This window comes from Drosophila biarmipes, unplaced genomic scaffold (genome assembly GCF_025231255.1).
Source record: "Drosophila biarmipes strain raj3 unplaced genomic scaffold, RU_DBia_V1.1 ptg000005l, whole genome shotgun sequence".
NCBI lineage: Eukaryota > Metazoa > Arthropoda > Insecta > Diptera > Drosophilidae > Drosophila > Drosophila biarmipes.
Window position 1 is genome coordinate 4693360 of NW_026114527.1, and position 17240 is coordinate 4710599.

Consider the following 17240-nt stretch of genomic DNA (forward strand, 5'->3'; position numbering starts at 1 on the left):
TTTGTTTCTAAATACAATTTCGGGAAAGTTACAAATGTGCTTACGACACATATGTAGGACCTGACATTTTTCAATGCATAGTAAAGCCCCGGATGAAGAACCCTATTGATCCAGCTCTTCTTAAACTTCAGAGAAAGTTTCCTTGACAGAATTGAGTTTTTTTTTGTTTTTTTTTTTTTTAATAAAGGCATCGTCCGCATACAGCGAGATGGATATATGCTCAAAGGCAACCATAAAGAACAACACCTATAAAGGGGATCCCTGAGGTATACCGTTGTGGCGCTTGTGTAGTTTTGAGCGGTCGGACCATAAAGGTTCTATTGGTCATAAAGGCTTTGAAAGATTATAAAGCCTTAGACCAACACCCTAGAGTTCAAGTTGGTGTAACACTGAAAGTAACCCTACGCGATCGAAAGCCTTTACAAAATCCATAGCCAAATGGATACGATTTTTTGTAGAAAGGGCCTTCGACGTAAAGTGTTGGAATCTCAGCAGAGCGTCCATGGTAGAGTGGTTCCTTTTAAATGCCACTTGGTAGTGAGAGATTCGTTTTTTTTGGGTGATAAACCCCATGAGCCTACGAGCTATCATTTCTTTGGCTTTGGAATAGCGATTACTGTGGCCGATTTCCAGACGTGTGGGTAGGAACCACTGATAAGTGTGAGGTTTAACATTTCGAGGACTTTTTCCTTAAGAATGGGGGGAAAATTTTTTCTGTCGTACCCTTTGGAAGCTTTGGAAGTTCGAATGGCAAATTTTATTCCCAAGGGACTGAATTTCTGCTCGACCTAATTCCAAGAAAAATTGCAGTTTGCAAAATAATTTGACCAAGTATTACCAAATGCCTCAGCTATTTTACTCTCAATGGTAACAAACCCAGCTTCGGCTTTTAGGCACTTCATTGGACCATATCTTTTTTGAGCTGGACAGGGGCGAGATCCGTGATGTAAATTTTTCCAGGCAGGATCGCTTAGCAGTTAGGACGGTTTTTTTAAACCGAGATTTTGATTTCTTTTAATTCAAGAAGTTTGAAGTGGTCAGGTTTGACTTGAAAGTGTATAACAACGCTCCAAGCTCCCGAAGGGTGCTATTCCAGGGAACATTGGCGTTGTGCCGAATACTCTTGGTTTGCGGAATACTGCGATTGGCTGCGGCACGGATGCATTTGGTTACTTGAGCGACTTGGTGGTTAATGAGTTTGGTTTAAACTGCAGAGGAAAGTTGGTACATTCCGTTTCTATGAGTTTCCAGTGTGCTAGATCAGTTTTATATTTTGGCAAAAGAGGGGAACTGTCTGGGCTGGGTCTCAGACACAGAATAATTTAAATGGGAAAGTGATCACTGCCATGTGGGACTTGAAATCAGACCATTCCGAAATATTTGCCAGTCGTGGAGAAATGAAAGGTACATCCACATGTGTGAGTGTGTTGTGGGTAGAAATGTGGGATGCTGTGCCATCGTTTAAGGTGATCATATCGAATATGGCCCGCTCTAGGGTTTTGCCATGCCCATTGGATACAGGCGAACCCCATAGTGGGCTCCATGCGATAAAGTTACCAAACATTAAAAAGGGACCCGTAAACTGGTTTCTCATATTTAAAATGTCGCTGCTGGTAAAGTATAAATATATATATTTATATTAGTAATTAGCCTATCTAGACTGAGTTGAAGGGCCGTGCTAAGAATATTTATATTTAATACTTTGTAGGTGTGAGGAATATGCTGCTTTATGAGCACACCAATACCCTGTTTGCTTGTGATATTATTTGAAAAGTTTTGAAAATAGCCAACATAGGCATTTGGGCAGATGAAGTTTTGAAAGTTATGAGGCAAGTGGGTTTCTTGCAGGCATAAAACATCGGGGGCGAGGTCAAGGATTAGTTTAAGTTCATTGTAGTACCGTTAATGTTCCATTGAAGAATTTCGGCAGGCATAGCGGATAAAAAGATAATGTTTTACGTTTACCATTTTATTACATAGTTCACATGTTTTTAAAAGTCTTGATCCATAGAAGAATCAGAGTCGCTTATTGTGCTTTTATACCCTTGGGGTATAATGATTTAACTTAGACTTTGCAACGCAGTGAAGGAGACGTTTCCGATCCCATAAAGTATATATATTCTTGATCAGCATCACTAGACGAATCGATCTAGCCATGTTCGTCTGACCGAACGTTTCTACGCAAACTAGTTTCGCAATTTTAAAGCTATGGGGCTGAAAATTTCCTAAAAGTCTAAGTCCAAAAGAACCAGCCGGATCGGACAACTGTATATTATAGCTCCCATAGGAACTATCGGGGAGAAAATTAAAAAAATATATATCTTTCTTTTTTTTAACATATAACCTCCTAAGCTTGGAATTAACATTTTTTAATTAGTTCTGAGTTTTGAATTAAATTGTGTTTATCAGCGCATTTTGCGCACTAAGTTCTGGTGCATGTTGTAGGTGCGTGCGGGGAGAGGCTACAGGTACATCACATTGCAGTGTTTTTGCAGTATTTTGCCGTATGTCCAAGTTTTTGGGAGTATTTGGACTGGGTATACAAGGGTGGTCAAAAATATTTTCACAAAATAAAAGTAAATATACTCGAAACTTGACAATGTGAACTTTTGGTATCAATGGAAAGGTAGTTTAAAAGCCGTTTGAATGATACCATACTTTTTTTAACTCATTAAATATTTATTAAAAATGGCGAATTTTTGTGAAAATCTACTTTTTAAACTTTTTCCGTCGTCTTGAAAATTTTAATATTTTGATGCAAAAGTTTGTTCAAACAAAAGTAATAGTAGTATCCGACAGAAGTGCCTTGACAAAGTTTGCTTAACCACACAGCTGCCCGGAATCTAACTTTACTAAAAAGAAGTTGAATAATGAAAGATCAAGGGACAAACTTTTTAATAGAAGAACTTCACTTAGTTATGGGTTCGATGGAAGCTTAGCCACAACAGTAACTCCTTTACAAATGATTGATTCAAGCGGAAGTGTAGTATAGAACAATCGAACTCTTTTAAATTCTGCAGGCCTCTAAAGTTGGAATTCAAAAAGGAAACTAAGGAATGCATAATAAGGAAGCATACAAACTTGGAGAAGCAAATTACGTTTTGGTTTCGGTTATACCTGACAGTTATAGAGCCCACATCATTGCTGGATTCGATTCCTAGAGTTTATTGTTAGGGCGAGTTATAAAATCGTTTTAAAAAAGTGGAGAATCGCCAATGATGAAGAAAATAATGGATAAAAGAAAAAAAAGTTCAAAATTTATGTTGGGAAAAACTTTTTCTGAAAATAGTGACCAAAGGTCAGAGGATTCGGTAGCACGAATGACGGCAATACCGCTCGTCGAGCATTTAATGCAGAGGCAATACGCATTGACCTCATCTTAATAAGAAAATTACGAATTATGTTTATTGTGTCAATTGCCTATCAATATGAACAAATTTCAAAACTTCTTCTATGCTACGGCAAAAGTTATAATAGACAAATATCCTTGGCTACCTATGACCGCCGCGGTTCATAAAATTCTCGGTCACGAAAGAGATATTATTGAAAGCACAATGCTTTCTTTATATTAAATTATTTTTTTTTTTGAGAAAGTATTTTTTTTACTTATTTTTTTATTATTCTAATGATATAATAAAAAATTTCGTCCGATTTTTATAAAACCAAATTTGGAAATTCAAACCTAATTGAAAAGTGTTATTTTCAAGCAAAGGAGGTCATATTTTTGTTTTGTTTTATATTATTTTTCCTCCAATTTTCCGATCGTTCCTATGGTAGATAAGATATTGTCGTCCGATTTTGATAAAATTAAATTCCAAATTCAGAACAAACTAAAAAATATTGTTCCCAAGCGTATTTAAAAAAAAAATTTGTTTCCATCATTCCCATGGGAGCTATCCGGCTGGTTCCGATATGCTACACGATTATAATACTACCTGAAAAAGAAAGAAGACTTTTGGGAGAGTTTCAGTAAGATAGCTTTAAAACTGAGATACTAGGGACGGACAGATGGACGGACAGACGGACAGAAAGACGGACGGACAGACGTACAGACGTACAGACATACAGACGGACCGACAGACCGACAGACGGACAGGACATGGCTTGATCGACTCGTCTAGTGATATTTATCAAGAATATATATACTTTATGCGGTCGGAAACGTCCCCTTCACTGCGTTGCAAACTTCTGACTGAAATCATAATACCCTCTGGAAGGGAATAATAAAGACCGAAGAAACAATTTGTTTCATATTATTTTCCCATCAATTTTCGGATCGTTCCTATGGCAGCTATATGATGTAGTCGTCCGAGTTTGATAAAATTTAATACAAAATTAAGAACTAATTAAAAAATATTATTTGCAAGCGTAGATTTTTTTTTTAAGTGCCCAAAGATATCACTTTTTTGAACTATTTTCACATCAATTTTCAGATCGTTCCTAGGGCAGCTATAGGATATGTCCGTCCGATTTTAATAAAATGAAATTCGAAATTCAAAACTTATTGTGTCCTTTACTGCATTGCAAACTTCTGACTGAAATCATAAAACTCTCTGCAAGGGTATAAGAACACTAATTATCTAAAATTTGGCCAACGTGTACAAATCCACCATCAATCAATAAAGAAAATTATTTGTTTAGTTTTATTAACATGTATTAGAAAATAAAAATCAAAAATTAATAAACATAAAATAATAAACAATTGTTCTTGTTCATTATATATGATTAAAAAAAGAACGTTATCTTTACATTATGCTGTTGGAGAGTACGCCAAAAACGCACAAGTTTGCAACTTGCCAGGAAGTGAATTGACCAAGATCATAAGGCTTCTTTAGGGTACACAAAACTGACCCACGAGTACCGATTCTCCTAGCCAATAATCAGCCTATGCCGATTCTGCACCACAGATGCCATATCGATTTCACACATTCACAACGTTTGCCCCGCATTTTAAACACATAGACCTAGGAATTCAAATATAAAACAAGGAAGAACGCTATAGTCCAGTGCCTCGTACTCAGTTTAAGGGAGAAAAGGGATAATGAAGATAAACAAGCAGCAAAGCGATATTTTAGGGCACCATCTACCGGCTGTATTTAAGCGTTTTGGCCATTTGTGGGCGTGGCACCCTTTTTTGTAAATCGATAGGTATTGATGAGACAAATACATATCAGTTAAATTTTTTCTATCATAAAAACTGTAGGCGCTACAGAATTTCGAGGATTGTGGGCGTTAGAGTGGGCATGGCACCCCGCTACAACAAACTTTAGCTGCGAAGATATCCCAAGAATCTGCATGCAAGTTTGACTGTTCTAGCTCTTTTAGTTTCCGAGATCTCAGCGTTCATACGGACAGAAGGACATGGGAAGATCGACTTGGCTAGTGATTCTGATCAAGAATATATATACTTAATGAGGTCGAAAACGCATCCTTCTACCTCTTACATACTTTCCGACGAATCTAGTACACCTTTTTACTCTACTAGTAACTATCTGATGGTTTGAATAACCCTTCATTTGAAATCTCCAGCAAATTCTGAACTTCCTCAAATCAGCTAAACTTTTTTGAAATTTGTAACATTCAATAACAATGACTCTAAATCTGCGTAGCGTGCCTTCCCGGCCCGAAGGTTCCATTTTCATCGGACATTTTGCTTTTCCAGTTCACAACGACAAAATAAAATCTTAATTTAAACGGTTTTGCGAAATTTTGATATTTACCGGAGTTGTAGGGGTCAGAATATGGTATTTTTTTTTTCTTTTCGATAAAGTTGCACTCAGTCATTATTCTATATCTTTGGAATGGTTAAATATGTCTTTATGATGTTTTCGCTAAATGATCAGGAATTATTATCGATTGATAAATGTATAGTATAAATATGTACGAGTATGTCGGGTACTTACGTGTTTTGGCGCGACCGTGATTTCAACTCCTTATGGACACGATCGAGACATTTTGATAACACCTCACCCCATTAAAATAAGTATTTTTTAAGGATTATGCTAGTTTTCACGGAACAAGCAATTGGTTGTACAACAGTTTTTGGCTTAAAGTTTTCTCTCTTAGTCATAATAAATTGTTAGCTTACCTATGGTAAACAATCGTGGCTCTAAAGTTGTGCAAAATGTATTGCCATCCATTAATCCAATTTGAGCATTTGCTGGTTGGTGCCTCAACAAATGTTTCTTCGGTGGTATTATGTCAGAGAGAACATCTTTATGTGGGTCCATAACTTCAGAAACTGACTTTGATTGCATAATTCCAATGTGCTTTAACAGTACCATAGATTCTTCTCTGACAATTCCATTAGGGCTTGTTATATGGCGTACTAATTCATGAATAACTTCATAAGTGGCTTTTACTTGTAAATCTTTAAGCTCTTCATTTTTATAGCATTCACTTATGGGGCCTAAGCAAATTTCCAACATACTTTTCAAATAGCTTTTTGTTATTTCCATAGCGCCGTTAGATACATCTCCTTCCAAGTCCATTAGAATAAACATAAAAGCTTTCAAAAAATTAAAAAGATTTTGAAAAAGGGCACGTAAAGACAAATGTTTACATAAAAATTGTATAGCTTGGCAACCACCAACTTTAGAGTACCAAGGGCGTTCATAACATAAAGATATCATTTTTTCTGATAAATACTGTATGATAGGCAATTTACATGCTCTTTCTTTATTTCCCATTATATTTGTTGCAGTGTCAAGTATTATACCCATGCATGCTATACCCGGTTTACATAATTCCTTTTCTTCATGTCCCATGCAAGAGGCTAATGCATCAATTAATACCATAGGGTCAACTCCGTTCGTAGCTTGATATCCCTTTTTAGGAAAAGGTCCTGCCTGTTGTGCAATAGCTACCATTGTATAATGTCTTACAACAGCTGCCATTACTGGACACACAGAGTCACGCAAGTCCTTTGTTGCTGATGCGACTAGCATTCCTACAAGCGCTGTCTGATGAGTTAATCTAAGAGTTTCATCTTCGACTTTGTGCTGAAATGTTGACCAATTCATAATTTTATTTTCAACAAAATCCACATGACTAAAAAGTTTTAGCAGTATATGTTTTTCATCATCCAAACTAATAAACGCAGCTAAGAAACATCGAATTAATTCCCAGCTCTGTCGTCTATAAAATTGGTCAGTAGAGTTTGATCCCAATGCTCTAAGTGCTGATTTAATGGCCTCATCAACAGGAAAATCAATTGGTATTTCATATTCTTGAAAATACGTTACAATTGATATATTTGGTTTTTTAGTCCCATAATAGGATAAGGTTTGTGGCTCAACCATCATCTTTCGATTCCCGCCTCCAAATTTCCCAAGAACACGAAAAGCAACTAAAGCGGCACTGTCCTGATTTCTTAAGGTTTTCCACAAAGCTTGCATTAAAGCTGCTCTTACTGGTTGTATATGATCATATAAAAAGTCAGGTTGCAAATTATCAACGCAGAGCTCCAATGTTCGCAACCCCTAAAATAAAAAGGATATGATAAAAGTTAAAGTTTTGCTTGTGCGTTATGAATTAAAAATAAGAAAGAAGGCTATAGTCGAGAGCCTCGACTATCAAAAACCCATTCGTAAGCTAAAGGAAACTTAAGAACGACGGAGATACGTAAGCAGCTAACCGAGATAGTAAAGCGCCACCAACACGCGAATTCAATATATGGTAATGGCGGCAGACAGTTTGAACAGGTTTAAGCGTTGAAGGCGTTAGATCGGGCGTGGTAAACTTTTTCTGGCTTTACAAATATCGATACGAAGTCACTTCTAGAAACTTTCTGGACACATTATACAAAAACAAAAAGAGTCGGGATCAAAAAGAGGAAACTTCTCAGACACTTTTGGACGATTAAAAGACTATAATGGAGAGTCTAGAGAAACAATAAGGAAGAACGCTATAGTCGAGTGCTTCGACTATCAGATACCCGTTACTTAGTTTAAGGGAGCAGAAGGATAGTGAAGATTTGGACCTTTTAATGTGTTATACAATTTAAAAAATTCCGAAAAACAAAACAACACTGATCACAAGCAAAACTGGACTGATCACAAGCAAATTTCGAAATAAACTGACGCTCGGTGGAAAAACAACAGCGTAGTTAAAAAGGAAGAGGAATTTTCAGAATAAAAGGGTAACGGCAATTATCGTGTCTTCCTTTTTCCCAGTAAAGTTGTTTTTGTATCATCTACATATCTATCGTCCAGAAGTATCTCAGAAGATACTTCTTCGAGATCGAGGCCCTTTTAGTTTTTGTAAAATGTGTGCTATCGTCTAACTATCGTCCAGATGTGTCTCAAAAGTTACTTCTTCGCAATCGAAATGTGTGCTATCGCCTTTCCATCTCTCAGAACTGAAATGTGTACTATCGTCTTCCTATCTTCCAGAAGTGACTTAGAAATGACTTCTGGACGATAGGCGATAGAATTATCGCCTTTTTGCTTGCAACGGTATAACACCCTTGTAACGCCGCTTGACTACTTCGGTTAGGCACAAACACTACCCAAAAATGTGTGTCTTAAATTTAAGAAGTAAATTCAAAAATTATGTAACAGGAGAAATTGGATCGCTTTGAGGTGTGATTTTTTAAATTTGTCATTTTAGGGTTTTTTTCTAATTGAAAAAATAGGAAAACAATTACGCGCCCTATCGAAACGGGACAAAATTTATTGAATTGAATATAAAACTTTATAAAGGTTTGATTTAACCATTCCTATGGCAGCTATATGAACAGTCGTCCGACTTTTATAAAATTTAAAGAAAAATTTAGAATTAAAAAAATTATACAATTTTTCATTGTCTTTTTCATCCAATTTTCCGATTGTTCGTATGAGATATATTAAGGTATAATTTAATTTGAAATTCAGAACTAATTAAAAAATATTATTTCCAAGCTTAGAAGGTTATATTTAAAAAAACACCAAATATATAATTTTTTCAAATTTTTCAACTCATTTTCCGATCGTTTCTATGGCACCTAAATGATATAGTCGTACGATTTTAATAAAATTTAATTTGAAATTCAATACCAATTAAAAAATGTTATTTCCAAGCGTAGGAGGTTATATGTTAAAAAACACCAAAGCTATAATTTGTTTCATATTATTTTATCACTAATTTTCAGATCGTTCCTATGGCAGCTAAATGATATAGATTTTAATTAGAAAATCAGAACTAATTAAAAAATGTTATAGAAAAACATCCAACATATAATTTTTAATATTTATTTTTCCGATTATATAAGGTATTTTTGTCTTATCCGGCTGCCTCCGACTTATATACTTATTGGAAGAAAATGGAAAAATATGGGAAAGTTCAGCGCAATAGCTTTAGAACCGATAGAATATTTTGCGTAGAAACGGATGGAAAGGCGGGCGGACAGACGGACATGGCTATATCGACTCGTATAGTGATGCTGATCAAGAATATATATACTTTATTGGGTCTGAAACGTCTCCTTCATTGCGTTGCAAACTTCTGACTGAAATCAATATTTCCTTTCCAAAAAAAATACTCAAAAATCGGTTTTTTGAGCTTCTTTAGAAGCTTCGCCCTTAAATGTAAAAATAAGATAAAATAAGATAATAAAGAAAAGATATTATTTTCCCATCAATTTCCGAGCGTTCCTATGACAGCTGTATGATGTAGTCTTATAAAAGTTAAAGTTAGTTAAAAAACCCCGAAGATATAATTTTTCCATATTATTTTACCACAAAGTATTTCGAATTAAATTATCGATCGGAAAATTTGTTGGAAAATATGACAAAATATTATCTTTGGTTTTTTTTATATAAATTTGCAACGCAGTGAAGGAGACGTTTCCGACCCCATAATTGATCAGCGTCACTAGACGAGTCGATCTAGCCATGTCCGTCTTTCCGTCTGCCTGTCCGTTTCTCAAGTCTCTCAGTTTAAAGCTATCGGGCTGAAATTTTCCCAAAAGTCTTCTTTCTATTGCACTCCTGCTCCTGTTACGAGTTCGCAAATCACGAAGAGTTATACGCACATTGGGTGCATTGACATACACACATTTAGAGTTGTGAAAGCAGAGAGGTCGCGTTTTTAAATCGCTGCGTCTATTTTTTAAGTTTTCATCAAAAACTCAAAAGTACATCCGGCCATACGGCCTGAAACATCTGGACACGTACCTGGACGTCAGCTGGTGGCCAGGAGGCCGTGGACGACACCTAGGAACAACCCGGGAATTTATTCCCAACAGGTTTTGGCGGCCAGGCAGGGGACGGTCGTAGGCGAGGGAGGGGAAGCATCTTTTTCCTCTTTTTAATTTCCACTCGTTGTTTGTTTAGTTGTTGCCAATTTTTCCACTCGCGCTTTTTGTTTCGTAAACACTAAATCAGTGGTGAAAAGCGCTTGCGCGCCCAGCTGATCGTAGTGTGCGAAAGGGCTGCGGGTGCCATAGCAGCAAGCTTCGGACAGGGTACATGCCAAGCACTTAAGTTCCTGCCGTAGCATGTAAGGAAACCTTTGGCGGTTCTTGTTCTTTTGAAAATTATAAATAAAAAACTTTTAAGTCTTATCACTAAGATTTATTCCTTTTCTATTAAATAATAGAGCAAAGTCTGATCGAAGAGAAGCAGGTCACTGCGGGTAAGGGCTTAAACTTCGTGCAGTACCGGAGAATTCCCCAGGTGGGGATATGGCGGGTAGGGGACCGGTGGCACAACACCCTGGCGCAAGCCTAGGAGTTGGGCTTGGGGTGGGCGGTGGTACACAAAGGGCTGGCGGCACCGGCTAATGCGGACGGTTTTCATACGTCACTGTCCATTCTATCTGACTGGCCCATATGGAAGCTGACCCATTAAAAAAACACCTTAATGCCGAGATAGCCAGAAAAAAGGGCGGAGGGCAGTGGCAAGCAGTCTGGCACCCCCTTAACAGTAGAAAAAGGCAGACCAAAAGCTGCTGATGAAGAGCAAGGGAATGTGCTGAAACAGCTTACTGACCTGGGACCAAAGGCAGCTAATGAAGCTATTGGATGGAAAGCGCATCACAATAGTCGAAGAACAACCTCCACTGGAGGATCCTTCGCGGATATACTTAAAAAGGTAAAGGCAGAACCGCAGCAAAAGGATCTAGGTCAAGCCGCACAGGCCGTCAGGTGAACAGCCAAGGGGGACCTGCTAATCCTCCTAAATAAGGTCTCCGACACAAAAACCGCTGAGCTTCAGACCAAAATTAAAGCGGTCCTGGGCAGCAATGTTGACGTCAGAGCGCTGACTGAGACAACGGTGGTAGGATTAAGGGTGCATTCACACCTCTCAAACAAATTGTAAATCTTTATTTTTTTCAACTAATATGTATTAGTTTATTTGATACCTATAGATTGTCCCAAAGAACAACTTAGCCGTGTTCAGTCAGACGTCAAATATACAAACATATGTGTTGTTAGTCTTTTTTATGTTTTGATCTCTCATTCTTGGCGCTTGCTGAAACAAAAGCGAAAAATGAGAGCAAGGGCGCTGCCGCCTCTCAGAGAGAACATACTGCACGGCTAGCTTGTTATATTAAATATTAAGCAAAATAGGCTATTTGTCCTTTTTTGCCAATTTTACCATTTTACTTATTGCAGTAATTTGGTTGACTGGTTATGTTTAACAAACATATATTAAAACAAATGTTTTAAGTCTACTTTACGTTTTGCACTCACTTTCATAACGAAGGCTGTGAGAAATGCTGGTTAGAAACAAAAAAGCACAGTGACTATTACGAAAGATATATTTGTTTTTTAATTTTTGCAGGACGCTTGTGTGTTGATATGAACGCATATTTCTGACAACGCCAATCCCGACAACAATATAAGGCCTCCTGAGCAAAGATCTCAGTGCCAGAAACAAATTTGTGACCAAGATACTGTAGCTTTTGACGAATGCTTGAATTGTCTCTTCAAATGTCATTAGCTACTTCTCGCATTCATTTCGAAATACCCCTTTGGGATTTGTTAATATAAGTAATGACGTAGCTACAGCAAGCAAAAGGGACCAAAATTAACTGGACATCACTATTTGCCATTTGCAAAGAAAGAATCTGTTTAATATAAGCATTAGCTTGAATTTCTGCAAATATTTTCTTCAAAAAATCGGTGGTTTTTTCAAACTAGACCTAATAGCATACATGTAGTCCTCGTAAGTGAGGCTCACCTGAAGGTGAGAGAGAAAATTTTTAAATATGCTAAGATGGCTAATCAAACCATTTGATTGAACGCGAAGCAAAAGAGTACGAATTTCTTGAAAGTTTTCGATGTGAAGAGAAAAGTTTGGAGTTTCTGCAGGAAGTAGCTTCAATATTTCCGTTCGGGGCATTGGAGGATATGGAACACCGAATCGACAAACAGATTGTCCTCTCACCTTTTTAAGATACGAATGCCCTTGCTTATGCGTTTGATATTCAACATACGGACATCAACATCTACAGTTACAAACTGATCAATGACGACTATTACACTAGACATAGATTTTTCATTTTTGAAATTTACTTCCGGTTCGTCATTCAGACAAAACATACCGTGAATACGGGTGAACTTCTCTGATGAAACTCAACTCGCCAATAATATGTAACAAAATTACTTCCAAAGACACCCCCAGGTTTCTGCATCAATTTAAGAACTTCCCTATATATTTATAATCAAAATATCTAGCACACGTCACTGGGTCTGTCTTAATCATGCGTGCCTTTTCCCTAAATTGTAAATTTAAAGCTTCTTAATTAATATCAACCCTATCTACATTGCGCTCGTGCAGTACTATTAGCTCTGACCACCTAGATTCAGCGGCCGACAGAATTATAAAAAAAGTTGGCAAACTAAACTGTCGAATCATAGCCATGACTTTCTTTTTCTCATCTTCCCAGTGAGCAGGAGGCGTGCGTATATCCTTTAGAATTCGATATCCATCATCATGGCTAATTAAGTTGCCCATGAAATCTTCATCAAGTTCGTTAGTCGCTGTTATCGCTCTGGAGGCGATGCGCTTACGTAAGCAAGTTAAAATATTGTTTCGAATTTTCATCAATTCAAACTTCTTATATCTACGTTCCTAAGTTCAGACCTAACTATGGTTGTATAACTCTCTGAAGATGGTCTCTTGACGCCAGCATTTATGCTTGGGAACGCTAATTCTTCACAGTCAGCATCGAGAATCACTTCAAGAGGCTTTTGGCCCTCACCTGGAGCCATTGTTAATCTCAGAATTCCTACACTTTGTTTCTGGTTAATTTCAAGCATCGTTTCTTGTCCTTCAGGATTTATCATTTCGTCTCCCGTATTTTCATCGGAATTAGTCGCCTTCGGATTTACATCCTCCTGCTGGATGGTTAATTGTTCCTCTACTAATGGTAAGTCAGCTTGAGGAGCTCTAAAGGGAACAGTTTCGGATGTAAAGTCTAAGATCCACTGCTTGTTTACTGACACATTATGCTTTCTGTAAAGCTCTGTATTTACTAAGTATCTAATAGCGTCAACAATTTTAGAAGGCACAATGGTCTCTGTCATGAAATCATGTCCATATTCCATTCTTTTCTTGAAGCGGAGCTGTATAACCTCAGCCTCATTGACAGCTCGTGGAAGGGACTTCACGATATTGCTAACTGGAACATCGGAACATTTACAACAGCTCCTTTGATAGCACTCTGACGCTCATGACCTATTGACTTATTAATTATAACTGGAAGGCGAGGGGAAATCAGTCGTTCCTGAAAGGGTGTTAACCCCCTCAAGGAATGAGAAATTTCTGGTAAATGTAAGCCGTTGGAAATGGCACCTTTAGGCTTTCTTCCTGCTTTTATATTGTTGTGACAAGTTGCAGAAAACTTAAAAGAATCACCAATGAAAGTAAGCTTCTCTTCCCTGAACTCGCAATGTTCTTCCAAATGGGCTCTAGAAAGCTTATTTATTTGCTTGGGGAACCACAATCCCTTGCAACAAAAGCAAATCTGATCAGGTCCAAGCTTTACTTTTATATTAAAAGTAGCAAAAAGGCCTTCCAATTCAGTACTCTACTGGGACTATTTTCCTGAGATATACTAAGTCGTAACTCCTGACTTCGGATGGAGTTTCGATGGTTTTCTGCTACCCTATTATCACTAAAACTTCTATACTGACCAACTCTGACTAATATTTCTAATTGCATCGATAGTTGCTTGTCGAGCAGCTATAAGTGCACTACGCCGAGACAGTGTATTTCTTGCCTGCTTTATGACCCTGCGTCCCATGAAACTCCTACTTGTAGCTGTCCTAGCCCTATCCTGCGCTCTTTAAAATAGGTGATCCTGATTTGCTCTTACCTGTGCTCGTTGTTATGAAGGTATTTGCTTCTTGCTCACCCGCACGATCCAAGCGCCTAATTGAACGACGCCGAGTATTGGCTGCTTCCAACTGAACGGAAAGCAGGATCCAAGCGCCTTGCCGAGTGGTCAGAAGTATTTGGAACCTGATCTGTACCTCGGACTTGGCTATTTCTACGCTTTATAGAACGACGCCGAGTATTAGCGGCTTGCTCGACTACACGAGCTGACGGGTTTAAGCGCCTTGACCGATGGGACGCAGTATATAATCCTTGCTCTGCACCCTTAACTAATGAATTTTTCCTTCGCCTACGCTGAGCTTCGGAATTTTCTACCCTCCCCATCTCTGCATACTCAATGTTTGTATACTCTTGCAGAGAGTATTTGATAAAATTTAACTCGAAATTCAAAACGAAATAAAAAATGTTATTTCCAAGCGTATATCAATATTATTTTACAACTAAATTTCCGATCGTTACTATGGCGGCTATATGATATAGTCGTCCGATTTTGATAAAATTTAATTCAAGATTCAGAACTAACTAAAAAATGTTATTTCTAAGCTTAGAAGGTTATATGTTAAAAAACACCGAAGATATAATTTTTTCATATTATATTACTACTAATTTTCCGATCTTTCCTATGGTAGCTATATGATATAGTCGTCAGATTTTGCTAAAATTTAATTCGAAATTATGGGAGCTATAAGATATAGTTGTCCGATCCGGCTGGTTCCGACTTATATACTAGCTGCAAAAAGAAATAAAACTGTTGGGAAAGTTTCAGCGCGATAGCTTTTGTCTTTGATAGTCTTTTGAGAGACTAGTTTGCGTAAAAACGAACAGAAGGACGGACAAACGTACAGACGGACTTGGCTAGATCGACTCGTCTAGTGACGCTGATCAATAATATATGTACTTTATGGGATCGAAAACGTTTCCTTCACTGCGTTGCAAACTTCTTACTGAAAACATTAAATAAATATAAATCTGTCTAACCCCAAAACTTTTAAACCTTTTTAAAAGTGCAAATAAATTGTTTTGGTTTTGAAAACCCAACAACTACTATACTGGTTTAAGTCGGAACGTATTATATTATGACACAATGTTATAATTGTCGCTGGGTTTCCCGTGGAAAGCAGATTTGGCTGCATCCATAATCTTATCTCCCTTGCGCTTCATTTTTCGGTAACGGGTATTTTATATTCTACGCACTCTTTCTGTTTTTATTGAGATTTGTCAAAAACGAACTGACTAGAAACGAATTGGCAAGATCGATAAGACATATTCGGAATAGTCTCCCTCACGCTTTGACTGAAAAGGTATGTGCTAATTGGCAAGAATACATCCATTCTAAAGTGGCCCAAGAACTCTATTTTCCTTTGCCTTATCACCGCTCTCTGTAGTAGACCATTTTATTTATTCGTATCTAAGTATTATTTATTTTGGTACTTACCTGACTTATTAAAGTAGGTGATCCGTTTAAAGCAGAAACCAAAGGATCCATTAACATTGGTAGATAAGGCAGTAAAGATGACAAACGAACTGGGACCGTTAAGCAAAGTTCCACAAAAAGATCACGCATATGCTGTTTATGATATCCACTCTGAAGGCGATTTAATCCTTCCAAAAGATTTGGTAGAAGTGGCAGAAACTCTTGATATAGAAGGTCATGGCTACCACCACCAATGGATCTAAATAATGCCCTCAGGAGTAAAAAATAGTTATAAGGCTCGTCCGAAATCAAAGCCAATTCCATTGATCGAGTAACAATTTTATGAAGATGTGGACGCAACATTTGTTCATTTTCGACTGGAAAAAGACTAACGCTTCCAAAAACTAATTTGAATAAGCGCAGATACAAGTTAGATCGCTCCACATTTGATCCCATTTCTTTCATTTTGTCCAAAAGATATTCGACCAACACAGTGGCAAAAAGTGGTGAGGTTGTTGGATTTGCTAAAAACGAGTTTGCTATCACTTGCAAGGATTGATTTTTATAGATTCTTTCCACCAAAAAATTAATTGTTGTCGAAAATATTTCTTGGAAATTTTGGGAATGCATCATCAAAAACTGTAAAAACAAAATTAAAATAAAACAAGATTTGTTAAATTATTATGGTAATTGAGAATAGTATAAAACTTCTTCGGCTTCTTAGCCGAAGTTAAGCCTTGCATAACTGATGTAATAATTCTTTCATTTATGTTTTTTCGAGTAAAATCCACATTCCCTTTTCAATTTTTAATAAATATTTATGTCGTTCATGTTTCTGCGTGGATTAATAGTCTATTAACCACTTCTAAATCAATTTTAATAATTATTCCAAAACTTCTGCTAGTCAAACAAGAACGTACTTTAACTTCCGCAAGTCGAACATTGTTTTCCCTTGCAGTTTAAAGATATAAAGATGTAAGGAACACCATGTGCAATTTTTGAGGATTGTTCCTAACTTCAGGGATAATTAAACGCTAAGATCTCGGAAACTAGAACAGTCAGACTTGGCATGTAGATTCCTGGGCTTCCTACGCAGCGCAAGTTTGTTTCAGCCACGCCCACTCTAACGCCCACAATCCGCGAAAATCTGTACCGCCTACAGTTTTGATGATAGAAACAAAATTTAACGGAAATGTATTAGTCTCATAAATACCTATCGACTCACCAAAAGAATAGGTGCCACGCCCAACCTAACGCCCACAAATGGCCAAAACGCTTAACTAAAAGAGGCAAAAAAAAGACCCGAACTTCCTTTACAAGATTGTGACTGATGGTGGTGTTTTCAATATGATCCCGAAACGAAACGCCAGAGTGCTGAATAAAAGGCGCCGGACGGGCCGAAACCCAAAAAATCGCGCGATTTTTTTCTTTTGTTATGTTGGTACACTCTTCCCAAACAGCTGTACCAAGTTTCAATTGAATCCCCTTTTTTGTTTAGTTGT

The 17240-nt window shown here is 37.4% G+C and overlaps 1 protein-coding gene across 3 annotated transcripts in view; it reads right to left on the minus strand.

Annotated features, from left to right (window-relative positions):
• LOC108036172 (transcription-associated protein 1) overlaps nucleotides 1-17240 on the minus strand; it is a 223684-nt gene that overhangs the window by 76304 nt on the left and 130140 nt on the right. For all 3 annotated transcript variants that reach the window (XM_050889734.1, XM_050889733.1, XM_050889735.1), the window contains 2 exons: nucleotides 15760-16377; nucleotides 6089-7481 (listed from right to left, as the gene is read on the minus strand). In XM_050889734.1, the coding sequence (XP_050745691.1) occupies nucleotides 6089-7481; nucleotides 15760-16377 (2011 nt within the window). The remainder of the gene's footprint in view (nucleotides 1-6088; nucleotides 7482-15759; nucleotides 16378-17240) is intronic.